This window comes from Diplotaxodon limnothrissa, linkage group LG18, assembly GCF_057381915.1.
Source record: "Diplotaxodon limnothrissa isolate DT_005_m linkage group LG18, D_limnothrissa_male_GT1.1, whole genome shotgun sequence".
In the NCBI taxonomy this organism is placed as follows: Eukaryota; Metazoa; Chordata; class Actinopteri; order Cichliformes; family Cichlidae; genus Diplotaxodon; species Diplotaxodon limnothrissa.
Window position 1 is genome coordinate 9046232 of NC_140613.1, and position 27760 is coordinate 9073991.

The window sequence follows — 27760 nt, forward strand, 5'->3', positions numbered from 1 at the left end:
AACGACTGTATTAGTGGTGGCTACTTTTATTTATGAATCTATTTTGTCTATCAGCTAAACTTGCATTTTCTTTTTTGTTTGTTTGTTTCTTTTTCCCATTTTGCTAATCACCAAGATCAAGAACCTTTTATATTCAAGATAATAGATCACAAAGAAAAACTAGAACAAAACAAGAGAAGAAAAACAAGATCAAAAAGTAATGGAAAAAAGGGTGAAAGACAGAAAAGAACACGAAGAATAAAACGGTAGTTTTTTATTGTGTGGTTAAAACCCTCACTACTGTGGCTTACCAGTGAAATAAACAGGTGAACTGCACAAACATGGTTTTAAATGACTCGCTTTCATGCTTGTATGAGTGCAGAATAGTTACTTTACTGTTTGTTAGGAAGAATTTTAGATGCTACAAGTTTTTAATGACAGCATCTAAAGGATCTGAAAAGCCGCAAGTAGGATTAGCCATTAAAAAGTATTCATTGTGGGGAGACGGTGAAGATTCAATAGTGCAAGTGTTGTTGATGTTTCTTTGTGTAAACCAGGGGTTTCAAACTCATCTTACACGGTGGGCCACAACATAGTCTTACGTGGGCGGGATGCATACCGCATACGACCAAGTTGTTTTTAGACATAACATACCGGTAATGTGTATGTTATTCTTTAGTAACACATTATGTCATGAATTTTTCTCCTTTCTTACACTGTCTCGTTTGATAGAAAGCATTTATGCCCCCTGTCATCGCTGTTTTCACGTTATCCAAGGCTAGTGGGCTCGATTTAACCCTTTCGGCGGCCTGGTTCTGGCCCCCTTTCTTTAACAATCCTCACATAACCGTGTATGCTTTAATTCCTCCCCTAATGGTCATCTTCCATTTATACCAGCAATTTAAAGTGAAAGGTTTTTTAAAATATATAATTAACCCAGAGACATTCATTTCTTTTCAGAATGTGACCCCAATTCTTCTCTGTGGAAGAAAATGGGTGGATGAAGTTTGTTTTCACAGCATTCATCGAACTGAGTTCCCCAGGAGTACTTGAAGGTAACACCATTATCGATGCCAGTTTGTTCTATTTTTCCAAAATAACCTGAAAGTTTGTGAGGGGTTTTGTTTTTACTTTCAATGGTTTATTTATTGGCTTAAGCTCAGATGGCCTGATCCACAAACCCAGACTGCAAACAGGAAGCTTTAGACTTGCGGACAGTTTCTGACAACACTTCTTCAGCAAGACTTGATACACGGGACCTTTGCTGCACTTTCTAACACTCGATCCACTCAGTCTGAAACATATCAGCTTTGTATTTAAACCGTTTCCTGTTATATTTTTAAATTGCCTTTTAAAGACGCATCTATCATTTTGCAGACTATAAAAAACGTAGCAGTACAAAGGGGGGGGGACCCCATATTAAAAGGAAAAAATATGCTCATTGAGCCGTGGGAATCACAAACATAGATGTTTACTTCTTCCTTTGATTCACGAGATAATGCTGGGGGCAGGTATGTTGTAACAGCAGAATGCTTGTGTGACGCTTCAGTGTGAGCAAGTTTGTCCTGTCATTGCGAGGAGCCTCGGGGAAAACTGCACACAGCCGGTAAGTACAGCCTCCTGTGAGTCTGTTTTGAATGCATTTCCAGTTATATTTCCATGTCAAAGGCAGGTGAGACAAATAAAGAGATTTTAAACGTCCTTTGTTGCAGCTGTTACATTTATCTGTGAGATCTAGACACCTAAACAGAACAGTCACATATCAGGATTTTCTGTTGGTGGTATTATCTGGTCTTACCTGCGTCTGCAATCAACAGAGAGGATGTTACAAAAAATGTAACATACTTTTTTTTTTAAATTACAATTATTTCCTAATTTATACTTAAAAAAAATCAAAATCATATTTTTAAATTTTAAAATATGGTTATTGTTGTTATTGACTGTAAAGCACGTTATGGTTTGCGCTATTAGGATGCCAAATTATATTGATTTGTCAGTGTAGTGTGCCAGGTTAGTGTTCCAGCTCTAATTTGGGTACAAAAACATGATTTTTTTTTTAATTCCTAAAAAGTAAGAGTGTAGTTTAACCTTTTTGACAGTTTTCTAAAGTATTTGTGTGACATGTGTTCTAATATTTTTTTAAGGAAGAAAGAAGTTGAGTAGTTTTGTTTCATACACCTACATTTTTACTTAGGTTTTTTGTTCATTTTGTGCATGCTTTTATTTTAGTTAATGTAACTTCTACAGTTTTGTGGCATGCTGGATATCAGCTTTTGGCCCAAACCTTGATGGCGATCCATTCCTGCTGTAGCATTGCTGGAAGCTGATGACAATTTGTGGGGTCCTGCTTGTCCACCTGCCATTTACATCCTGGCAGTAGATTCTTGATTGGCTTAAGATCAGGGGATAGGATCCAAAGTGTTAATTTGCTGATCTCTGTACAACTTAATTATCACATTTGGTTCTTAATGTGGTGCTTTATCATACAAAAAACTTTCAGGGCCTTTGGAAGAAGTTGGTCTTTGAGGATGTTTTTAGTATCATCAATTAATTTTCTGCTATACAAACTGTGATAAAGATGAATCACTGAAGCTGGGCCTCAGAGATTAGCACAAGTTATTTAAAAAAAGGATCAAAATTGTAAAATACTGACTTTTTGCATAATTTGGATTACTTGTGAAATACCATCATACGTTGAGTTTCTTTGAAACATTTTGAGTTATGAGCAATGCCAATATATAATAGTTGGTTCAGAAATGGAAAGGTGACATCTATTATGAAAAACTAACACAAAGAAATAAGATGTTTCCAAAGTAGGAAAAGGCCAATATTAAAAAATAAAAATCTTTCTGCATCAGTCACTGTGTTACATTTGGTTTTGCAACTAGTCTAAAAACCCTAAAAGTGTTGCCTGACTTTAACCAGTAATCATAAAGTCTTTATTAAGAAAGGAAGAAATGCAGAAACAATTGTTTCATTATTGACAATTTGGTTCCAACTTCTCAGTTCTCGTCATAAACCTCTTTGACGTCATCTGCAAACTGAGCTTCTTTGTGTTTTCACCTGTTAGTCAGATCTTTAAAAATAAAGCCTCTTAAAGACATTAAAAGAAGCTTTTAAGAAACCAGTATTTATAGTCATCAGAATTTTCTGACACAAAGCATCGATCAGCTAGAATTAAACTAAAGCAATGACAGATTAAAGCAATGGGATTATAAAGCTTTTCCTAAAGGTCGGTTAGTGAAGTTAAGCTCTGTTTACACGGCTCGAAGTTCTAGTCCAGACAGCTCAAATAAAAAAAGGGAAGACTTGAACAGAAACCTCAAACTTCTCTTTTCTTTTTAACTTCAGCAAGAGCAGCTGTGAGACACAAAGAGTCACACAGTTTAAACTCATCGACACAGCTTTTATTAGTAAACAGTTAAATTATTTAGTAATTTTATATCTCATGCATGCACACTATAAAGTTCAAGAATACAGGAAGCATTTTTTACAAAGTAAATGTGAAAAATGTGCATATAGGAAGTCTATGCCCCGGCCCGCTACAAGACAACACAACGTATTATACAGTATAAAGCTTCAACAGGTGTAACACTGTGTTTTTGTGAACAGCATCCTCATTGAACCAAATCTGTGTTGTTTTAGACAATGGGCTTTTTGTCCAGTCTGATGGTCTCGTAGGTGTCAGTACTTTGGGTGGTCAGACCCTGCAGGATGCAAGCAGACAGACACACATACTGTGAAGTGGCACAAACTTGATGTGAAAGCTGCTCTAAAACGACACTGTTCATTTCCTGCACCGACTCTTAAGTGTGATTTTGTGACAGCCAGCGAGATGAATAAAAAAGAAAAACATCTACTGTGCAATGTGCTGTCACTTTTCCGTCATGTGCCATTTTAAATATGTTTTTAAGCATTAGAATGAGAAGTCTCACCGCATAGATGCCTCCCCCAGCGGGTTGTTTCTGTGTGAATGGAAATAAAGACATGATCAAGAGTGCGTTCAGGGGCAATTCTTTCAACTAAGTGTTGGACACGTGAAATAACTGGATGCTTCTTCGGGTACTGACTGGCATTTGGCAGTCTTTCTTTTTTCTTTTTTTCATTTACTCTAAGATTTTGAGATACGAGTAATGTGCAAATCTAGACCCTTTTTACAGGAAGTGGGATCTGACACTGTTACTTGGTGCGAAAAAAACACTGATGGAAACTGTGACGACATACATAGAGTATAAATAATATAGGTCGGTGGTCAGCTTGCTTACAGGAAATTATAAAAAAGGGTTGGTGTTTAAGCTGAACTATGATGTTACAGAGAAAAAACAGCTTTGATACGCTAAAAAACCCCTTTTCTATACACACTTGTGTTTAGATTAAATTCCCCATTTCTTTATAATTTTACGCAATAACACAGATTTAATTTTACCTCTGGGTAACTGCCAGATGAGCTGCTGGACGGACGCATCTGTCAAAAAAGAAATAAGAAAGCATGTGATTGGGTGACTCCCATTGTAGTTTATTAATCATGTGAAATGTTGAAGAGGATGTAAAATGATTCTAGATAATTGACTCAAAAGAATGCTCGTACACTATTACAAGGAACCACAAGTTTTAAAAAAGTTATCTAAAGAAATTGGGGAAGTTTTATAAGAGTTGCTATACTTTTTCCAGCCTAACATAAAGAGCAACTTTAAACAAATTGCTGCATTAAAGTGCATTTCCTTCACGCACTGTCTAGAAGGAAGAAGTAACAGCTGTACACTTTCTACAGTCCATCATGGCGATCTGTGTGTGTGGTTCCTGTTTGCCTTACCCTCAGTCTGCAGTACAGCACGGTGAGGATGATGCCATATAGGATGAGAATACCATCCAGGATAAAACATATATCCATGCCTTCAATGCTGTCTGTACACACATAACACACACTTAGTCGCGATCCTCGACACAGCCAGAAGAAAGATGTTAAGAGACACTAACTCCGTGTCATCCCTTTTCAATGCCACAGGTATCTCAAAAGTACTCCTACTAGAGCAGGATCAAAAAGAGAGCAATGAGTGCTCTTACCAGGTGGGCTGAAGATAAGATGGTTGATCTGCTTTGTTTTTCCCCTTGTAGGGTGTCAGCGAGATGTCTTATACTCACAGAGATGAGAAGCAGCGAACAGGAAGTCAGTGGCTCTCTGTCCGTTTTGAAGCTATGAAACCACACGCCTACCACACTGCCATCCCCCAACTTGACAGAAGTTCCTCTAAAAGTCTTGTGAAAAACTGGTGAAAATTGTTCACGTCCAAAGGCCCAAATCGGCTTTGGGTAACAGCATTCAAGAACAAATTCTTATTAAAGCAAACCAAAATGATCAAATGCAGATATTAATTTTCTTCAACCACATTAAAAAGAGAAGTCTCAGCTCCTTTTGCTTCTTAGCTTCAGTCACATGTTTCACTTTACAGACTAAAGTTCCCCATGCTGCAAGTTAAGAAACAAGGAGACTTGTAAGTAATAAATGGTTTAATAATGGAAAAAGCCTAGCACACTATACAAGCTACAGTTACCAAAAAGAACAAAATACAACACAGATCTACAATTTTTTTTTTACATTCTGAAAATTGCATCATCATAACTTAGGCACCGTAAAAATGATAGAAAACAACTTATTATAAAAAGGATTTGGAGCCCAAAATAAATCTATGCATGCATTCTTTTGTTCGTTTGTTTTTTTTGTTAGTTTTTTTACAAAAATCAGATGAAATATCGAACAAATCAGACCTGGTGTTTGTTTGTTTCATTTTTCAGAAATGTGAAGGACTTTTTAAAATCGCATTTGACAAAAACAGTCAGCCTGCTTTTGTCTGTTTCTGTGGCTCAGCATGTGGGGTGGAAACATCGGGTTAAGTATCAGGACCTGCAGACGAAGGGGTGGGGGAGTCAGAGTCTGCTGCTCCTGCACATCTGGAAACTAAGGCTGAGGAAAGGTCATAGGCAGCATGTTCACTGTGCCCGTTTCAGCTCGTGGCACAAGGCGAGGCGGTGATAAGCTACTGCTGCAGAGGAGCTGCAGAGAGGAGTTACAATCACATGTCTGGTTTGGGATTCTTGTAGATATGCATGTAAGAAAAAACAAACAAACATTAAACCACAATAAGCTAGCTCATAGTTAAACTACAGCTGCCACATCTGGATTCATTTAATTGTGTAAGAAGTGTGAGACTGACTACATTTACACCTGGTATTACACTGTAACGATACACTGTATTATTTCGCTTCCAATATTAATAATCAGGGCATTTTCCGATGGACTGAAGTTTTATGACAGATGAGCGCCTGCACACAGTGACTCAAAATGCTGTTATCTGATTATTAGGGTGGCTTAGAGTTAAGTGTGCAGGCGGAACTTCTTCCGCAGAATCTAAATATACCCTCAATAATGCAGCAACTCTGTCAGTATCTGTTAAGGAAACTCTTGAAACATGGTCGCACAAACAGTTAACTAGAATTTAGCACAGAGTATGCTTTTTCCCCCAGTCAGTCACAGAAAAGCTGCAGATTTTATCACTTAAAATGCAAAGATTTTACCAGCATTTCAACATATCGGACGCACAGATTGCATTTGCATTAAAGAGTGAGGCTGGTAATACTCTTGTTTTTCATATTGTCAAATAAAAGCCATAAAAAGACCAAAAATACCCCAGTCAATTATTAACACCCCCCCCAAAAAAAAAAAAGAAAAAGAAAAAAGAAAACATGCTTTGTATGGGTACTGAGACCCTGATTTAATTTACTGGTCTATCCAAAAACTACACCCAGAACACCAATGTACTACGTGATGTGTTTTTTTTTCTCTAAAGCACAGCTAATACATCAGGTTAATATCCACTAATACACATATTTCAGTATCAGCATACACGTTGCTCTGATACGAGCTGATATCAAGACGTTTTTAGTTTGCCCATTGGAGAGACTGACTAGCAGACAGAACATAAAGCGCGAGTATAACTTACTAAAGAATCTAAGTAATATTCTGAAAATATGAACCATTATGTGATATTAGAAATGTTTTACTCTGTAAAGAGTGGCATCGACCTGTTACTGGCTCCAGTTTTTCCATTGCTGTGCAATTTATTTTTCCACTCACGCCATCCTGCTGCCAAAAATACTCAATTGTATCTAAAAGTAACCAGCTATAAATGGCACTGAGTAAATCCACTTACTACTTAGGCATGAGTAACATTTCCAAAAACATAGTATCCATGAGTTAAAAAATAATAATAACAGCATAATGCATGTATGAGTTGTTCTTAGGAAGTAGCAGCAATGAATAGATTCCAAGTAATGACACTCGAGACGAGTGCACTGTTGGTCTTTTTGCTGGATTTGTTGACAGTATGAAAAATTCAGAACATCGTCAAGCTCACACTTTAAGATCCTCACGCAAGTAATGTTCAGAATCTCAGTTAATACCAGGTGAAAATGTCATTTTTATTCTGTAACACGTCCTGCTAAAACTGTGACATCAATAGTAAAAGTACCAGTGTTAAATGAACTAAAGCTGCATATTTAAACAATCATGAACATACAGTTTGGAGTTGCAGTGAGTTAGGAATGTACTTCCATTTTGCTTAATAGTCACATACATTTAAAAAAAAAAAAAAAAAAGGACATACTGGCCCTTCAAGGCCACAAGAGAGAACATGTTAACTCACTGCACAAAATGCTACATTCTGAAAGTTAAAAAGTCACTCCTCTAACATATATATGTAAAAAAACAACAACAGTCCTGCTTATGTTAAACAACCACTGACAGGGGACCAGAGAGCAGTGGTACATCAGCGTTGCAGTCAGAGCTGAAATCCAGTTGGACTGATTTTAAGACACAAATAAGAGGAAGTGACACATGTGATGTAATCCCCTTCCTCTGGTGTTTACGTGTTGAGTCAGCACAGTAAACTAGTCCAGTGGTTACAGCAAAAGAAGAGGCAAAAGGAGGAAAAGTCCCCGTTTAGAGGAAGAAAGAACTTTACAGTGTGCCGTAAAGACATTGTCAAGACAAGAAAAGGTCAAGGCATCTGTTTACTTCCAGGGTTTGAACAATCGTTGAGCTGATCACAGTCTGACGCAAAGCATCTGTGATGATCACAAAACAGGAAGGATGAGGCCCGCAGAGATGTTCCTCTCTGAATGGTTTGTTTGTTGATGAGAGGGGAAATGATTGGGCCAGAATAGACCACATGGCCTCCGCATGTCCCACCGCATCAGTGATCCAGGAGGAGTTAGCACGAGGGGAGAGGAAAGTGTAGGAAAAAGAAGACGTTTTACTGGACGCCTTTACACCGAGGTCTCAGACTGCAGCCTCATGACGAACTTGTGGCTCTTTGGGTCGATGAACTCCTCCCCGAGCCGCAGGAAGGGGAGCGGCGTCACCGTGACAACAAGGGAGAAGTCCAGGCGTCGCAGGGAGAAGACCAAACCCTGACGCAGGGCTGAGGTCACCGGCTCCTCGCTCACCAGAGTCCACTGGCGCCCCCTACCGTTCTGCTGCTGGTACTGCATGGTGGGGCCGGCGGTGAGGTAACGCTCCAGGAAAGCCTGAAAAGGAGGATGTTGGAGTTTAATCACCAAGGAAACACCAGCTGTCTTAGTGCTGAAGTGCCGTGCCCAAGTACACTCATGAAGCACTTAACTACATTTACATCACTAATGATGCGGCTTTGAAGATCATTTCATCGATCTACACTGTCCGCTAAAACAAGTAAAAGAAATACTATCCTACAATAATTCTGCCTTTCTGTAGTGGCAAAGATCCCCTTATTGTGTTGTATTTATTTTATATTTAATTAAAGTGGCTCTGTCCTACAGTGGTAACATATTTGGCTAACACTAGATCCCTGGCATCTCCTCTCGAGACCGAAAGGAAGCACAAATCCCTTGGACGGGCCATGTTGGGATGGAAGGAGCATCCATACCAGATCAAATATGCACATTGATCCAGTGTGTTGACCTCTTGTGAATAAGACAGCAACTGATAGAAGCTGTTTTGTTTTTTTAAATAAAAGAAAGTGTCCCAAAAAGAGAGAGTATTCAGGAGTAAAGGTAGGTACATCTGCACTCAATGAGGGACTGTTTGGGTTTAAATAGCAAAAAATAAATTAAAAAAAAACATCCTTATGGTAAATAATATAGAAGGGTTTTGATAATCAATAGAAAGTATCTGTACACACAGGACAAGACTGAAAACAGTATCAAGTGGCTGCTATCATCAGGGACTTAGGCGCCTCCGAGTTAGAGATGTATTCGATTCTCTAGTAGAAAATTCTGCTAAGAAACAGCCATCAATACTCAAACATGTTTAAAAACAAAACAAACAAATATTTTAATATCAATTAGGCTGTTTGCTGTATTGGAACTATTGACGACTCACCTTGGGTGTCATGTTGTGCGTGATGCAGAACTGAAGGTGTGTGAGGATGCTCTCCATACTGTGGAAGGCCTGCTGCCGTGTGGTTCTCAGGTACTTCTGCATGGCCCGGGCCATCGGGGCAAAGATGGCTTGGGCTGCCTCTCGAGGATCCATTACCTCTCTGGGGTGTTTGGGAGATGAGGTTGCCTCTTCCTCTTGGAGGCGCTTGATATGCGTGAAGGCCTCTTCCACCGCCACCACCAACCTATTAGAGTAAAAGAGAACTGTGGTGACATACCCAACAGATCAAAGATGAAAAACCGAAAAGTTCTGCGGGTGATAAATGGCCCTCGAGGCCGACGAGGAACGTGGAGTGTATCTGACCTGGCCTTCCGTTTGCGGATCCTTCGGTCCATCTCGGCCTCCTCGTAGTAATACTCGTTGTGGGAGTTGTCTCTCCGTCTAGCAGCAGCTGCTATCATGGCCCGGGACTGGCCTGTGGAGTTATTGGTGGTGTTTTCTGTAAGACCGAAGGAGGGAGTATTGGACTGCACATTAGAACTCAGACAGGTAGTTTAAGGAGTTCTTTATGTTTCCCGTTCTTGCTGTAAAGCCACCTGCTTCTGACGTAGACCAACAAACGGCAACGAAAATTAAAGAAAAAACGATTTACTACTGGATTAAAGACAGACGTCAGAGCCAGGACGAAACTATATTTACCATCCAGAGAGTAAACTTTGAAGCCTGTCATCTTCTTGGACAGGATGGACTTGGGCAGGTTGAGGAGAGCTGGGTTATAGACGGGGAAGTCGCTGTAATAACGGTCCAAAACCCAGACAGCTGCCCGCTGGATGCTAAAACACAGTATCTGTCGTCAGTGTCACAGTAAGTACAGGTCAAACAACAGCTGCTGACTGCACAACGGACAGGCTGCAGTTAATACAGACGTAAATGTAAACTATATCTCAGCACCTCCCTCACATTTCTGCCTTTGATGGTGATCTCGTTTAATGTCACACCTCAACTATTACTTTAAAATAAGATACACTGATGTTTGGACAGTAAAATACTTCAAAGTAAAATGCATCCCCTCACATCCCCCAAACTGTTTTTTGGTGTAGTTTAATATTTACCTAGGTTTTGTGAAACTTCCGCTTTAAAGTTAATAGATTTATTGTTGTTGAAACTAAGAAATGTTTCAACAACAATAAATACATGCAATATGCTAAGAAATATATGCACATTTTTACCCAGTCCATTGGGATAATCAGAATAATTGAGCATATATTATATTTCCATTAAACAGTTCTTGACCACCAGAATCACCAAAACCATGGAGTCCCTGCCAGTGTCACGCTTTTTTTATATTTCACTGAAATCTTACTAAAGTTACTTAAAATAATGCCCGTGTACACGATGTAGGTGTGACTGCTGGGGATGGATTACATCCTTGAATCATCAAAAAAGGAAAAATGAAATCAGATTTAAGTTGTGATGTCTCTGCATGCTGCTCACGTTTAAAAAAAAAATAATGGCCTGATGGAGATATGCATGCACGCACACTTCCCCTTCAGTTTGTTTCCAAAAAACAATCTGTGTGTGATTGATTTTGACAACTTAAAAATACATTTTTCCCGCTCTAGGATGTGGTTTCAGAGCACAGGCAGAGAAAAAAAGCTTGTAAAGCTTCTCAAATACAAGCGTGAACACACCCAAGTATCAACTTTCAGACATTTTAAACCCACTTAAGACAACTTTGTATTGATTTGCAGTGACTCTTTCCTTTGTAAAGACAAAGGACCCAATCCATACCAGCAAAAATCACTCCATAGAGTAACTGAGACCCTGCATCCTCATGTAAGGACATAGCATTTAGCTTTTCTGCAGCTTATACTTCATGCTGCTGAGCACAGGCCTGTCTGTGGTACATTGCGAATAAGAGTTTGGGACTCATGAGGTTAATCTTCTGCCTCTCAGCAGGTTTATCGTATTTTGTTACTAGAAGGCAACCAAGTAACAAACAACAATTCTGTAAAGATATTAATTAAATGCCATGGCTGGTGTCACAAACCTGAGGTGGCCCACGTTGTAGAACTTGCTGGCACCATCTGTGCTCCGCACCACCTTAAGGCAGAAGGCTGGCTGAAGGTGTCGGACTTCCAGCAGCACCAGAGCCAGGTACTGGATGAAGAGCAGAGCATCCACCAGCGAGGCAGCATACTCCACAATCCCCCTATAGTCCCGTTCTCTGGGCTCCAACACACGCACGCCGTAGAACAACCAGTACGACGCCACAAACAGGAACACCAGCACCATCAGGAGGCAGCGGAAGACAAAAAAGCGCGGGAGGGTGGCGCGGGGAGGGCGGAGGAACAGAGCCCAGGAGGAGATGAGCAGGACCAAGAGCTTGAAGGCCAGGGAGACGTAGAGGCCCTCGCAGGGCGTGCCGCAAGGCTCGAGGGCGTCACGCCACAAGACCTGCGGCAGGATGAGGAAGGCTAATGGCGTGACCAGAGCAAAGAAGCTCAGGCAGCCTCCCAACGCCGGACCCACAAAACGCTTGCACTCCAGTGGAGCTGACTCCTCCAAATCTTTGGTGACGCGGGTCAGGTCCTCGTTCGAGATGCTGTGCTCTGAGGTGCCAGTGACCACAGTGGTGGTCTCTCCCCAGTTGTCATCCTGCACAACAAAGAAAACAATTAGTCATTTTAATCTCTATGCTGAGTAATATATTAAGTTCACCCCCAGCTTTGACTTAAGTTGCACCTCTTCAAGAGGCTAAGAATGCTGGGATTGTATGTGTGAACAGGAGTTGCTCAGCCATACCTAAGAAAAGGAGGGTGTGAGACAAAATCTGAAGCTGCTTATCCTACATATATGAACACAAGATGTTTACATGAAAGGGTTGGTTGGAAGGCAGAGTAAGCACAAATGAACAGTTCTTGCTTTTTTAAAAATCTTTTTTGAGCAGCTAAAAAGCCCTCAACTTAAAATTAGAAGCTAAGGGCTCAAGCCCTGAACATCTTTGTCCCAAGAGCGATTGCAGGTTGGTTAAGCTTTAATGCAAGTGCCCCTTTACCATTTTAAGAATGACTCTTCACTTCATCTGAGAACAAATACGTCCCCTCGGGCTCCTTAATGAAAGCACGTCTCTGCACTTTAAATAGTGAAGTCATATTATTTTAAAGTCAGCACCTGCTCTCTCCTCGCTAACTGACGAGGCAGAAAAGGACTGAAACGATATGATTAACAGCTCTAAGAAAACACACTTGAGCTGTTGAAAGAATCTGAGAGACCACTTTGAATGGATAACAAAGGAAAACTGATGGGGAATTCAGCAATAGCTTTTTGACCTGAATAAAGTAGAGAGGTCAAAGTTTTGGTTTAAAGGACTATTTGTAGTTCAGCTGAGTGTTTGACTTTAATTAAACATAATATTTTAGCAGGTAATCTGAGCCTATTAACTTTGTCAATGTTAGTGACATGCAGCTAAAGGACCGAAAGTCACTAACATTTTTTGAACAAATTGTAGATTTAAGAAACATTGGTGGGATAAGATATGCACAATGTTAACCATTAATTAGAATAATGACTGGTGATTAAATGAGGTCAAAGATGACGATGCATGAACAAAAAGAAAGCAGAAAACACTGTAACTGACCCTGTCATCTCCGCGGGTCGACTCTGCATCGAGAAGCGGCTCTCCGGGTGTTTGGATGGTGACCGATTTGTCTCCACGACTGCTGCTGTCTCGGCTCTTGGAGCGGTGACGGTCCCGCCGATCCCTGAAGACAAAGAAATTATGTATCATATCATAAAGGGCTACATTAGTCACAGACGCATCGAATGATGTGATGATGTTACACCATGACACAATCTGCTATTAGTTATCCAATTTTTATTTATTGTCTTAGCAGATTGTCTGTCAAAGTTGCTGTGGTGAATCTTTGTGATAGAAGAACACACAGTTGTGGTCAGAAGTTTACATACACTCATCGTGGGCATGAATGTCATGGTAATTTTGGGCTTTTAAAGGGTTTTTTAACTGTTATTTTTCCAGGCTGGAATCATTATACAACAAACATCTTTAGTGGCTTAAGAAAACAATTTATTTTAGACTTTTGTGCTAATCCACACAAACTCAAATATACACACACACCTCACTAATATTTGGTTAAATGTCCCTTAGCAAGCTCGACCTCAACCAGACACTTTTGATAGCCATTAACCAGAATTAAGCTTCTGCCATAATTCTGGTTTGTTATTTGACCACTCGTCTTGACAAAACTGATCAAGTTCAATTAAATTGGTTGTTTTTTCCTTCTTTTTTTTTTTTTGCATGGACCCAGTTTTTAAGCTTAATCAGATCCAGATGTCCAGATGTGTCCAAGTTTCAACCCTCTAGCTGTTGATTTAATGTGAAGTTTAAGATTTTATAAGTAGCCTTCCTTGTTCGTAATTCCACTTTGTATTATACAGGGTGGGCCATTTATATGGATACACCGTAATAACATGGGAATGGTTGGTGATATTAAAGTCCTGTTTGTGGCACATTAGTATATGTGAGGGGGCAAACTCCTCAAGATGGGTGGTGACCATGGTGGGCATTTACAAGTCGGCCATCTTGGATACAACTTTTGTTTTTCCAATAGGAAGAGGGCCATGTGACACATCAAGCTTATTGGTAATGTCACAAGAAAAACAATGGTGACAACCATTCCCATTTTATTACGGTGTATCCATATAAATGGCCCACCCTGTATATCAGCACCACTGACAGCAAAACAGCCACAGAGCATGATGCTACCACCACCATGCGTGACATTTGGTACAGTGTTCTTAGGTTTGAAAGCCTCACCTTTAATCCTCCAAAAGTACCTTTTGTCATTGAGGCCAAATAGAAATGTTTCAGCCTCCATCTTATCTGATCATGTCCATAGCCTTGTGGTCAGATGCAGATTTCAGTCAAGCTTCACTGTGGACAGTGATGCTGGTGGTCCAGCAGTTTCTAGTTCATGTCAAGCTTGGGCCCTGGTGGTTCCTGGGTTGTTTCTGAACATCCTGACCAATTTCCTCTTATCTGAGGGGGGACCGTTTTGGATCTTTTTGGATCAAAGTCGTGACACATGTGAATAAGTTATACTTACGTACAATTATTTGAACGGATGATCTTGGGATTGTTTAGAAATGGCTACAAGGGATCTTCCCAACTTATGCAAGTCTGGGTTTCCCCATTCTTTTGAGCAGTGGTGTCAAACAATTCCTCTTTATGCTGGCAAAAAGAAAACAGTTGCCCACAATCATGATCAGCAATGAGAGGTTAATAGGCCTTGGTCTTGTCGAGTTAAAAGACACTGTAGAAGCTTCAGCACCACTTGTTAAAAGATTTAAGTCAGCGTATGTTTATATCCGAGCCCGTATTTATACTTTTGACCCTGCGAGAAATACAGAAACTCCAAAATAAATTCAAACTTGTGCATCCAGCAACTTATTAAAGACACATGCTGTACTTTGGTGCCACCCAGGGGAAAAAAAACAGTTCAAAGAAAAAGTTGAAAGCCCCAAATTACTGTGACCTTCATGATGAGTGTATGAAACTTTTGACCACAACTGTAACTTTTTAAAATTCCTCGTAAACAAAGAAATGGGTCTTACATTCCTCGGTATAGTCACTAATTGAATTATGTCTGTTTTCCTCTCATTTAAAAACAGTCAGAATGATTAATTGCCTCATAGCTTTTTTTCCTCTTTACCCAGTGAACAGTGGTGTTTTTCTAAAGCATAACAAAACGATACTGCCAGAAAGGAAATTAAAAGCATTGCCATCGCTCACCACCTCCAATTTATCAACTGAGATTGGAGCTTAAAAAATTTGAAGTTTAATCAAGCAAACAGACGTTCGCACAGATTCAGCGAAAATGCTTCCTTAAGGTTCTTCTTTGAGTGGTTAATCAGCAAACTGTTTTCTTAGTTCACTGTAGCGACTCTGATGGATGTGTTTAGAATTAAAGCCGTCTTCCTGGCTCTATATGAGGTTATGTATGAGTAAGTATACTTTATAATTCCTATTTTCAATATAGATGTATGATGTGTGAGTGTTCAGTATTAAAATATGTGCCACTATGTCTCCTAGTGTGGATCTCAGCATGTGGTTTTCATCCACAGCATCTGTAAAGCTTTTGAGCTGCATACCAGACACCCTACTGTTACTGACGACTTCTTATAGGGAGAATTTGGTTATGAAACCTCACAAGTCACTACCTGTTACAAAGTGATAAAACATTTGATGATTAGTTATCCTTTCAGATGGCTAGTGTTGGTCTGGAGTTTAGAAACCACATACACATCAGGTACAAACCTGTATATAAACTCAAAACCTTTAAAAACTGTTATTTTCTAACTAATATAAGTGCCACAATCGCTGATTTATGAGGCAGCAGCTGCAGATTTTGGTTCACTGCTGAGTTTCAGTGACTGGGGAGTCTCCTTCAGAAAAAGAAAAAACTCAAATAATAATTAGGACCAGGGGTGTCAAACATAAGGCCGGGGGGCCAGAATCGGCCCAGCCAAGACTTCAATCTGGCCCACTGGGATGGCTTTCGAATATTTAAAGGACGGCACAGATTTTAGACTTAACTGTATTTTCATGACTTTTACAGCTTTTCCTACACATTCATTCATTCTGGCAGATTGATGCGATTTCGTTATCTTTATCAATAGCATTTTGTTATCATGTTGAAAAACTGAGACATCATGTTGCACTTATTTTCCCTACACCGTAGATCCCTGATCTACACTCTTGGACTGACTACTGCTGCAGTTGCATAAATATTTGATTAAAAAAATACAAATACAGAAATACAGTTGTTGTTGCTGTCATTCTAATTATGTTGTGTAAATCACAATATGTATTTGAAGATCCAATATTTAAACCAACCAATATTCGAATCAGTCCAAACAACAGACCAGAAACAAATACATGAAGTTATGAGCCTGAGTGTGCCTACTTGAATGGGTCTTACCCACCTGTGCTTTCGGGAGCTTCGGGAATGGGAGGACTTGTATGAGTAGCCCGAGTACTGCGACTCGTTGTCCATGTCTCGGGTCGGCGGTGAGCGGGCTTTACGAGCCCCGCCTCCTCCCGCCGTGCCGCGCTGCTCGCCGACGCCTCCCAGTTGGTTTTTGCGCTCGGAGATGGACTTGGTGGAGAGAGCCAGGGGCAGTTTGAGTAGGTCAACCTTACTCCTGAGGGAATCTATCTTGGAGGCCGATGAGGGGGGAGCAAGAGAAGGGAGGATGGGAGGGCAGGGGAGGCTAAAACGATGAGATGATGAGGAAGGAATAGGGGTGGGAGAGGATGATGGGCAGGAGAGTTGCAACAGGGGAGAGCCGAGGTTGCTGAGATCTGAAAGAGAAGGACAAAAAGAGAGCGCTGGTTAAAACTCAGCATCGCATGTAGCCATTTCTCTGCCTGAGCTACTATTTGTGCTCCTAAGTTGCACAGTTTAACTGAACTGACAACACACTAAAAATACACCGCAGGCTTCATATTTATCTTTTCCTTTTTCCTGCCTGAGCTTCCTGCCTTGTGCTCCTAACAGCAGTCACACCAGACCATCTAGATGGTACAAAACAAGGTCCCCGGTGTCACTTCTAAACTTGGGCAAAAGCTCCTTTTCATAATACGCATCACGGCCTTGGAACAATTTACAAGATAAAGATCATTTTGGAAACACTGGCTTTATATCAGGCATTGAAAAGCATAGCACATTTCAAAATGCTGTCTGAGGAATGCGCCTGAAGCCTAACTTTAGAAAGAAGTAACAACGCAGACGTCTGCGAACACATGGAAGGTTAAAATCATAAGCCCCTTTCAGACGTCAACTCCTTTCCACTAGTCTGAGGGCGTCTGCATGCTTCATTTGCATGTCTTAATGTGCACCCTGGTCATTTTCCATTAAAATCACTACGGCAGTCATACAAGGTCTGACCTATAAGCCATCATTAACTGACAGGCACACACAGGAATATGGGCATCCTTCTTTGTGGGCTGCACAGGTAACTAAACGGCACAAAACAGAAAAAAACATAAGTTTTTGTTTTGTTTTGTTTTTTTTTAAAGGGAGGTCACCAACTCTCTTAATCTCACACTTAAGAGAAAGCCTCAAAACTCCTCCCTTTTTAAAGTAAAGTAAAATGACCCTTTAAGAGTCCATTTATGTGGTTTATACCCACATCCACTATAAAACACATTAACCTTCTAAACTGAGGCTTCGGTTTCACTTCAAGCGCTTTCATCGCTTCCAGGTCTCAGCTGAGGTTAATCATCACACGACTATATCTCCTCTCTCCAAGCAGCGAGCATTAGCCACAGTTAGCTGTGTCACAATGGCAGCCATATTGGATTACTGTGTTTTCACTAAACTTGTTTGCCCTCTCCCTCCCTCTCTCGCCGTCTCACATTCCGTCCCTCACGCCCCTCGTCCCCCGGGAAACGGGGCCTCTCCGCTGCCATGGTAATGAATGAGGGTGTTCAGCTGTAGGGGGATTGGAGGCTGACAGTTACTGTGGAAACCTGACCTCACACCGCCCTCTGACACACTGTCTGTCCACGCGGGAGGGAAAAAAAAATAAAAAATCACCAAAATAAAAGTATCGGCGTGATGGATGTTTGGCTGTCACATGGTAGTTAATCGATAAAGGGAGGGCGTGGCTCACTGGCTTTGATTGGCCCTCTTTGGGAAATGGAGAGGGAGGCTAGCTGCTATCAATGCCGGACAGATTCCACTTAAAGATGCTTTTATGCCCCATCAAGACCATTGAGTTTAAAATCCACTTCCCTTCATCCAAGTCCTGTATGAAATCCAATCTCTTTGTCAAAGTTTATCCACATTTTCACCATCTCTTTTTGCATCATTATTATCATCATCATTATTATTATCATCATTAGTAGTAGTAGTAGTAGTAGCAGCAGCAGTATTATCATCATCATTATTACACGGTAAAGTGTCAGTTCATCCACTGTCTGCAACAAGCCCTCCAACTTAAGTCATCTTTCTTCTCATTGGTTGTTCCTCACAAACAAAGGGTTTGAATAATAGGTCGGGTGGGGCATCAATGTTCCACTCTGACATCATAAAGACTGAAAGAGTCTTTTAGAGCCTTTGGAGCACCCAAGCCTTTATTCCAAGTGAAACTGCATGTGTGTCTTTTAGCTTAGGCATTTGGTTATAGAAAGCAAAAGACTAATGGTATGTGACAAATGCACGAGTGTCAGAGCGTGATATTAATGATAAAGAGATGCCATACGTTTACTTTCATAGTGCGCATGAGACAAGCCCAGACATGTGTTACAGCAAGAGGCAGCCTCCAATAATAATTTAGTAACAGGGAGTCCCTTCAACAACCTCAAACAAAAATTACAGCACTTTGCAAAATATGCGAGAAAGCTGTTCCCGCTAAAGGTGGAAACACTACACTTGTTTCAACACTTGTGGTAAAAAAGACACCACCAAGCTATGACGCCATGCGAGGAGGAGATACTAGGAGCTGATGATATGCTTGGAAAAAGTAAACAACGGAGACTCCATCGGGGATCGCCAGAGCACTGCTAGTTGTCTGTATGACAGGGAGATGGATGGAAATTATGGGTGCAGTTACATGATGGAAATGCAGGGCTTCAAGCAACTCCTGATAAAGCTATACCCAGATCCCAGGTAGAAAATATTTTTCAGTGTTATGTGAAAATATTGTGAGTCTAAGTTAAGGTTAAGCTACTTTAATTATTAGTAGTAGTATTATTAAAATGTTAAGCATTTGTTTTATATTTTTACTTAAAACTTCCATGGAAAACGCTACTTAGGTTACTTTTAATGCTTAGATTTAACTTTGCCACTATCAGTGCATATATAGTGCAGTGCTATAATCCTGCTGCTAGCATCTTGTTTCTATAGAGTCACACTTCAAATTCGATAGTGTGTCATCAGGAGTTACTGACAGTTTCTTTGTGTTGTAGTAATAAATAAATAGTGCTTCCTGCAGGCTGCAATCACTGATAAAACACTGTTCACTATATCTTTTTAATAGATACATTTTTCCCAAATTTCCTTGAAATATAAATGATGTTGTGACAATATCACCCACTCCTGGCAGCAAGTCTGTTCCATTTCCCTGGAACCAGGGCTTTTCTAATAATCTTGAAGATCATCAGTGGCTGAAACAAGAGCAGCACACAGACTTTAGACTGCCCCTGGTTGTGCACAGCTATAACATGCAAACAACAGTTTACCAAGCTCTGCGTATGATCAGCGCACAACCAGGCCAGTCCCCTCATAGGGATTATTCACACATGCGCTGATCTCAGTTTCTGAAAGTTTCTTCCTGTTTAAAATAAACACCACTTACCACCAGCATAAATATGATAGCAAATAATGAAAAATTCAATAGCTCAACGTTATGAGAAACCTCCCCTTATCCGGAATCACTAACTTTTAGCAGACCAGAGAAGATTTTGGACCCTTGCAGCCATGTGCAAAACCTCGACAGCATGCTTATTCCAAAACCACAAAACTCCAATGACTAACAGCTGCTTTCTGGTGCATCATGATCGGCTTTTATCTTCAGCTTTAGCAGAGGAATTAGCAGAATGGTGCTGTGCTTTTAGGCCAAATAAAGTGCTTAAAAGCTGTGTTTCATGCGACCCCTACAACAGACAGGAGTCTGCATTCTGAATGTCACGCGAAGCAAGAGGATTCTTATTTTAGATCAAGTTAAACCGAAGAAAAGCACATTAAACAAACTCCTCTTCACAAGTTCTTTTAAACATGCCATTCGGGGACAGACAGAGGAGCAGATATGGGTAGAGCTTCTCAGCAAAATAATACGAGGACAATAAGTGGAGAGGACTCAGAGATTCCCAGACAAGCCAAATACTCTACACAGGCAAGAGACACAAATCTAAAGTGTTTAATCTAATGGCTGTAGAAGCTTAGCCGGTATTTGCTCTCCCAGACAGAGAAACGCTGGCCAAAATAACAATCGGAAATCATCACTGGCCATAATGCTCGCCCCACCAACGCACATAAATAACAATTAAGCGATTATAATGATGCGGTCTGCCTTTCCAAGCAACGACAAAGGAAAATGAAGGAGTAACGTCTTATTTCAGCAGCATATTTACTCCTCTATATCTGAAACTCTAACAGCAGAGACAGAAGAAAATGGCTCAGCTTTTTGAACGCATGAGTGATAAAAAGGAAACAAAAGCATTACTCAGATTAGTGCTCTTTATAATATGTGTCAAAATCAAAGCCCACAACCTAGCCATTTGTCAATTTTAATCCAACTCACAAATTATTTTAGATTCTCAAGAAAGTTTGGCCTGTGGTCTGCACCGCCCTGTGCTCATGGCAAACTAACCCTCCACTGCATCGGCAATCTGACAAGCCTGCAAACAATGAACGTGACAAGACTACATAGTCCATGTCTAACTGAGTGTTAACAGACGCCTACCATGAAACAATTTGTTTTCAAAGAACATAGTTCCCATTTGAACATATACAGCAGCAAAGATGTGAAGTCATACATACTGCAAACAGGTATGCAGCTAAAGCAAAACATGTTTCTTCTTTCAGTCCTGATCTCAAAGTGTTGAAGCTGCAGAGTTTGCTGCAAGCTTCATTTTTGTTTCGTGCCAGGAGGCTGCTCTCTATGGTACAGGTAGACTAGGTGATCAAAGAGCTTTTGCCTCCATTTTCTTCTTTTTTTCTTAAATTAGCTTCCTGCACAAATATTGAGCTGTCGTGTTCGGGCCTGTGACACAGGCAATGCCAGAGCTGAGGAGCTGACGACGCACTCTGTGCAAGACTGAAACAAAAGACTGGTTTTATGCTTTGACATTAGAGCTTAACAAGATTTTATTAAATGCCCCAACTTCAAGCTTGTGGAACAGGTTGTTATAAGTTGGCTGAAGGAAAGCCTTCTTTGTGGAGTTAGTTTGCTTAACTACATTTTATAAAGACTAATGATCTTATTTTCTTCTGGTAATTTAATTAAAGCACGTCTATAAACTGTATCCTGTATATCTGGCCCTTGGTATAATTCCCATTTTGCAGCACAGCCCTTAGCAAACCCTCCTTGGATGCTCTTGCCATACATAAAATGCTGCTGACATAAATGTGTGCTTTTGCTTGCACGTAAAGACAAATGTTGTGAAGAGTGTCACGGTTATATGTATCCAAAAGCCTTAGAGAGCATTTAAAAGGCCAAGCATAGGAGTCTAAATTCCCCCTAGAGACGTATGGAGATACAACACAAACACGTTGGACAAAGGCAACGAGAAAAGACATTCAAACATAATATTTATCACCTTAATATGTTGACATTTCCTCCCATTGTGGGCGGAGTGGTGACAGTTGCATGAAAGGGGGAAAAACAAAAAAGATTTATCATCAGCAGAGCGTGAAAGCACTCAGGTAATATTGACATATTCTCAAAGAGGTAAGATAATTAAATGAAAGTATTACTATTTAACACAGCGAATATTCATTGTGAACGTTAAGACTTGATTTCAAGTTACAAGTCAATGAAAGATGGACTTAAGAGGTCATGAGAAATTTCGTGCCTGATGATGGCATCTTAATGAAAGACAACAAATAATTCAAAAGGCATTTAACTAACTAACGTCTCAGAAATTAGGATAGCCAAGTTAGCTGGAGAAACCTACCGGCTACATCTAAAACATGGATCTTAGGATTTGATATGAAAGTTTAATTTAGATTAAACAGAAGATAAACTTTCAAAAACATGTAGCAGATGATTTAACTGGTAATTATGGTTCTTGTGAAACCCTCTGAATCAACGACATGTAGAATACACAGACAAGCAGAGCTCACTGTTCACAAAAGCCCTCCGGCTAAATACACACATTTGCTCACACACCTAGCAAACATAGCAGGGTAATGTTTGTAATTAAGTTCCTGCATTTTCTGTTTCCTGCCAAGTGTCCTTCTATTCCAGTCACTCACATCATGGCACAATGACTTTTTACCCTTAACCACAACATTTATGACAACATACACTGAAACCAAGACTGTGCAACAATGAAAAACATTAGCATGATAACACTTACTATGGTGTATCGATAAACATTTGGTATTCTCCAAAGAATGAAAGACTGCATTCACAATCATAATCACTGCTGCAAACTACTGAACTGGGTATAGTCTATCTGACCTTTAAAAATCAGTATTTAAGTAGCAAAGCTGTAAAGGGAACTTCAGAATCTCAAAATGTGAACTGTCACAGAAGCTGCACACAGAGGCTGTGAAGGACTGAACTTAATATTTGGGGATGTTTTAGAGTTTTGCTGAGTTTTACATGCACAGGCACATAAACACGGGGTTAATGTTTCTCAACTCTTCAACTTTGCATTTCCCAAACAAGTGAGCACTGACGCACTGTTTGACTCCACCGTTTGCTCAGCTGTGATGCTACTTTGCTGCAGCTTTCGCAATTAGGATAAGCTATGTGATCATGCGTTATCTAAATTACTCTCCAAACATGTCCTTCTGCTTTATGTTCTTTAAAAAAAAAGTTTTGACAGTATCCAAGTAAACATGAGCAATAATGTTAAATTTGTGACTGGACGATATCTGCCGACTGGTAAGGAGACTAGAGCTCTCTGTAGCATTTTACCTGTTCTAAATAACGTAACATAAATTGACTTGTACAGTATAAATAACTGCTGGATGATGTAAAACTTGGATAAATTGGTGGATCCCTAGCAGCACTGCATTCTGGGTTTTTGGGGCTCCTGTCAATTTAAAAAAAAAAAAGAAAAAAAAAGGCCTTTTTTCAGCTTCAGTGAATGATTTCTCTGTACGAAGACTGGAGTCGAGTGTAAAATTAACTCTGTTTTTATGCTGAAACGCTGACATCATCTTTCAGCATTTGACCTTTGAGGTAGATAAAGCAGTTTCTTGTAAACATTACATTCAGCCTGTTATACGTATAATGAGAGACATATGCTTCAAAAAAGTAAAGCGCACAGGGCCGTCTCTGCAAGTAAGGCCTGCAAAAGGCCCGTCCTCTCTAAAGAAAGTATGAAAAGAAAGTTGCAAATATTACATCACTTTCAAGTGGCTTAAAGCACTAAGCTACCAGAAAATTTTGATATGAGTAAATCTAGATTGCACATGGTCTGCTGACCTTTACAGTCTGAAATAATCCTGTTGCCATACCTGCCTGTGTGCTGGCCTGATAGTGAGAATATGACTGAACACTTGATCTACAAAGGTGTGGTCCGGTACTAAGATGGATAAGGTTTCCTATTCATCCCACCGTCCTCTATGACCTACTTCATGGACTTCAAGAGGATTCTCGCCTTCCATCTTTAATCAGCAGCATTAGTATTAAAAAAAAAAGAAAAAAAAAAAAAAGGAAACCACACACCCACAGTGTAAAAGTACATCTGAGCACAAATCTGTTCAGTAAAGCAATAACAACCTACCACTGGTTCTAGTTTTTGATTAGCACCTTACACAAAAGGTTCGTTTCTTTTCATCCAGCTAAGCCATTGTTCCTCCTGACATTGTTAACCAAATACCGGTATGACTTTTTCCATATAGTCTTACGCAAAAAGAGTCAAATTTCTAAAAAATAAAAAAGCTCTGACCGATTTCACCAGGGTTGTCCACTGCAAGCCAGTCCAGAAACCTCTGTGTCTGTGTGTGTGTGTGTGTGTGTGTGTGTGTGTGTGTGTGGTCTAAGATTAAACAGTTATGATGCTGGGCTTCAGGCCTACTAGAGCCACGGCTCAAAGGTTTTATGGCTCAGGCCAAAGGGAGTGTAAAGTCATTTAATATGCGCCATCAACTGAGAGCAAAGACAACAGCTTCCTCTGAAAACAGAAGACAAACACATTCAAGCCTGAGTGAAGGAACCAAATCTCATATGCACACAACACAGCCTCCACACAGGGTCCCAATCCTCAACAGCTAAAATCGACTTCATTATTTTTTTTATTGTGGAATTTATTGTACCAACTCCTTTTGTTTTCAATTTAAATCAATCTGGTTTATGACTCAGTGCATCCAAAATCAATTAATGTAGCTCAAAGCAACAACGCTCCTGAGTCAAATCCATAGTTTAAACATCTTTGGCTTGCAGTTTGGATTTCATATGCATTTCTTCATGCATCATTTAAAGTAACTATACAGCTTAAAACAGTGCAGACGTTCATAGAAGACCATTTTGGTTATGCTCATCAATAAAAATGATTCCAACAATGAAATCAAACCATTAACAGTGCAATTATTTTGCTGCAAGCGTGCAGATCTAGTCACACGGTAATCAAAACAAGCACATGGAAGATTTTATAGCTACCTTCCCCATGGCAAAAAGAAATCGAGCTGCCGTCAAAAAGTTTGGAGCTGCTTGCACTGTGACGGCAGCTGTCAGGGCGGAAAAGCAAGCCGGGACACCTCTGAAGTGACCAGCTCCGCTCCATAGCCATTTTAGGCCAGATATAGTCCACCAACTGTGAAAATAAGCATGCACACGCCCAGGGTCCAACAGGGGAAGAGGCTCATCAGTGTAACAAGGGCCACACACACACACACACACAGACAGAACAGAGACCGCCACCCACATCAGTAAAACCAGTGAACAACAAGACAACTGCTTCTGTCCAGGTCTGCACACACGGCGAGCAAACGGGAGCAGGTGTGCGCGTGTGTGCGAGTGAGAAAATCTAATAGGGTGTGTTTGAATCAACAGGCCTGTCTTCTGACTCTGTATAGATTTGTCTTCATATCCAAACAAAAGTACTGCAGAGACAGGAAGCGGCTGAGATGATTCATGAGTCATGACTATGGCGAGTCTAACAACAGCAGCCAACTATGTGTTACTGATAAGTCAGAGCATCATTATTTTCTTTGTTTGGGTTATAAAACGTCAGGAGTTGCTTGAAAAAGTCCAAAAATGCAGAGGCGTGTCATAATTCACTGTCAGAGACTATAAAAACAGCAGAAGTTCAAATGTGGCGATCAGACTGGAGTCAGAAACTATTGCATTTTTTAAGGCAGTCAAAAAGAGCTGTATGAGTCAAACAGAGATGCATTTATTTTGAATAAGAAAACACTCGTATTCCCTTCAGGAAACACTTTCTGAGCACTGAAATCTTTTCATGATGACAATATTAATGTAGATATTGCAGCAATTTCTTAATTAAGACTTAATTTGTGAGTCACCTGACAAACATCAATTTGACTCCTTGTTTAAGTGCTTTAAACATCCAAAATTATGTTTTATCACAAGACATTTGGAAGCTTTTTTGTGCATTTTTTCAACCTGAAGCAACCACATTGACTTAAAAAGAAAACAAAATGTGATTCCATGTGATTAAACACAAATATGACATGATAGAAACCTTCTACCATGTCTGTTTCCTGAAAATACATGCACAATTCTCTCTGCACTCACATTACTAGTTGTCATGCTTCTCTTATACTTTAATTGAACCAAAGTAGAAGGCACACCGCAGGGGGTCAGAGGACAAGCTGTATTCTCTGTGTTTGTGTGGACAGACCCTTTAAGCAGAAAGCCAGGCTGTCTGAAGAGCTGAAATGGTAAATTAGTCAATTTACAGATGAAAAGGGCCAATGGACAATTTGAATTGTTAAGTAAAACCTCAGTTTATTTCTAAAGGAGTAAAGTCTAACATTTTCTGCTTTTCAAGAAAGAAAACTAACGTTTTCTCCATCAGCTTCTTGAATATGGAAGGTCTTGGTGTTTTTCTCTGTTTGATAATATTGTAGTATTTGGGTTTAAGACTCCTGGTCAGACCAAACATGTTTCTACATAAAATACTGGAGTTTTTATTTTAACTAACAATAAGGGGAGAAATCTAGTTGATTTTTGCCAGCATTTCTTAATACTTCAGATTTCCTAAATTAATGGGCACCAATACTTCTACAATGAACCAGCTGTGCTTCATATTTCTTAATCTCTGTGGTATCACTGTGTAAAATTCCTTCTTCAGTCCATTTCCACTGAGCCCCTGCTATGTTTACGACCCGTTTTATCACTAAAACATCCCCACTGGAAGCAGTTTACAGCCATTCTGTGGTATTTTTTTAAAGCCTGGTGATAGCATTGTGTAGTTTTATCTCGCAAAAGCAGGACTCAAATCTTAGAAATTAGAAGTTGAAGGGCGAACAGACGTTTCAAGCACTGGATCTGTGCGTAATCAGGGCCTGTTTCGGCTGCAGCAACGTTATCCTGTTTCACTTTGAATTACAGCCTGTGTTTAGACATTTTAGCACCGTGCTGCAGGCTACGGCAGCGTGGCTCAAGAGTCGAGCTGCGTTCATTAATATTTCAACAATATTCCACATGCACAAAGAGCCACCAAAGGCTAACTTACTGCGAAGAACCGGGCGAGTATAAAGAGTTGTGCGACCTACAAGATGAAAAAGGAGGGTGTTGGAGAAAGGCAGGACAATGGGAGACTCCCAGGCCCCACCGGTGGCGTCCTGATGCCAAATGATCCCAACGCCCGCTCCCTTTCTTTCCCCTTTCCTTTTCCAAATGGGACGCCCTCGCAGTAAAATGAATGGACGCACTGAAATTCCCACCAGCCCTTCGCCGAGGACAAAATTCAAACCCTCCGGCCTGCAGTCACACTGGACGCGCTCTTTGCTTCCAGGCGCATCACTCTCAGTCTCCTTTTTTACGCTTCTGTTCACATTAATAAAGGCAACTCTTCCTCCCACGTTTAAAATCGATCCAGGGAGCTACGTGGCCTCCGTGGGGTCAACAATAGCGCCGACGAGGGTCCTAAACTTCCCTTCGGATTCAAAAAAAAAAAAAGGGCGACCATCGCGTCCTCTCGACTATTGTTTGGGGAAACCGGAGATCTCCGGCGCCCCGAAGCCTCCCAGCTCCCCTCTCCGCGTTACAACAGCGCGCAAGCATCCACAGCACCACTTCCAACATTTTAACACATTTCCGCAAAGAAATACTACTTACTTATTCCGGATCGTCCATTCAGGTATTTTCTTACTTTCCACTCTCCTTCCACTCAGCCGTAGCACCGTGCGCCCCGCCTCCGCTTCACTCTGGCCCCTCCTCTGTTCTCCCCCTGGGGGACCAGGCCCGTGAGAGAGTGTGGTTCAGCCACGGCGCATCTATCACCGCGCTGATGTCTCTGAGAGTGTGCGCTCGATGAGAGGGACCGGGACAGAGTAATGTGGCTCTTAAAACAGAGAGGCGGTTTATGGAGCTGCTGACGGGAACAGTCCTCTAAAAGCGCCATCATCATTAGATGCTTTCAAACCTCCTGACCTCCGTGCAGCTAAGAAGATGGTTACGAATCCAGACATGCAG

The 27760-nt window shown here is 40.6% G+C and overlaps 1 protein-coding gene and 1 long non-coding RNA gene across 7 annotated transcripts; both read right to left on the minus strand.

Annotated features, from left to right (window-relative positions):
* Positions 1-3378: 3378 nt before the first annotated feature.
* LOC146613062 (uncharacterized) lies at positions 3379-5126 on the minus strand. The gene is made up of 5 exons (XR_014907072.1): positions 5044-5126; positions 4793-4884; positions 4406-4444; positions 3915-3944; positions 3379-3686 (listed from the first exon to the last, which is right to left on the minus strand). It is a non-coding gene; the product is annotated as an uncharacterized LOC146613062 (long non-coding RNA).
* Positions 5127-8301: 3175 nt separating this feature from the next.
* On the minus strand, positions 8302-27443 carry LOC146613063 (vang-like protein 2). 6 transcript variants are annotated; one of them, XM_085377847.1, is made up of 9 exons: positions 27404-27443; positions 16400-16778; positions 13035-13158; positions 11445-12052; positions 10094-10227; positions 9991-9996; positions 9758-9893; positions 9395-9638; positions 8302-8562 (listed from the first exon to the last, which is right to left on the minus strand). In XM_085377847.1, the coding sequence occupies exons 2-9, from the start codon at positions 16468-16470 to the stop codon at positions 8302-8304; spliced, it is 1584 nt and encodes a 527-aa protein (XP_085233973.1). In that variant the 5' UTR covers positions 16471-16778; positions 27404-27443. The 6 variants fall into 6 exon arrangements, with proteins under 6 accessions (XP_085233973.1, XP_085233972.1, XP_085233970.1 ...); XM_085377846.1 differs by lacking the exons at positions 9991-9996; positions 27404-27443 and having other exon boundaries at positions 9758-9886; positions 10090-10227; positions 11445-12059; positions 13039-13158; positions 16400-16496; XM_085377844.1 differs by lacking the exons at positions 9991-9996; positions 27404-27443 and having other exon boundaries at positions 10085-10227; positions 11445-12059; positions 13039-13158; positions 16400-16496.
* Between the last annotated feature and the right edge of the window lie 317 nt (positions 27444-27760).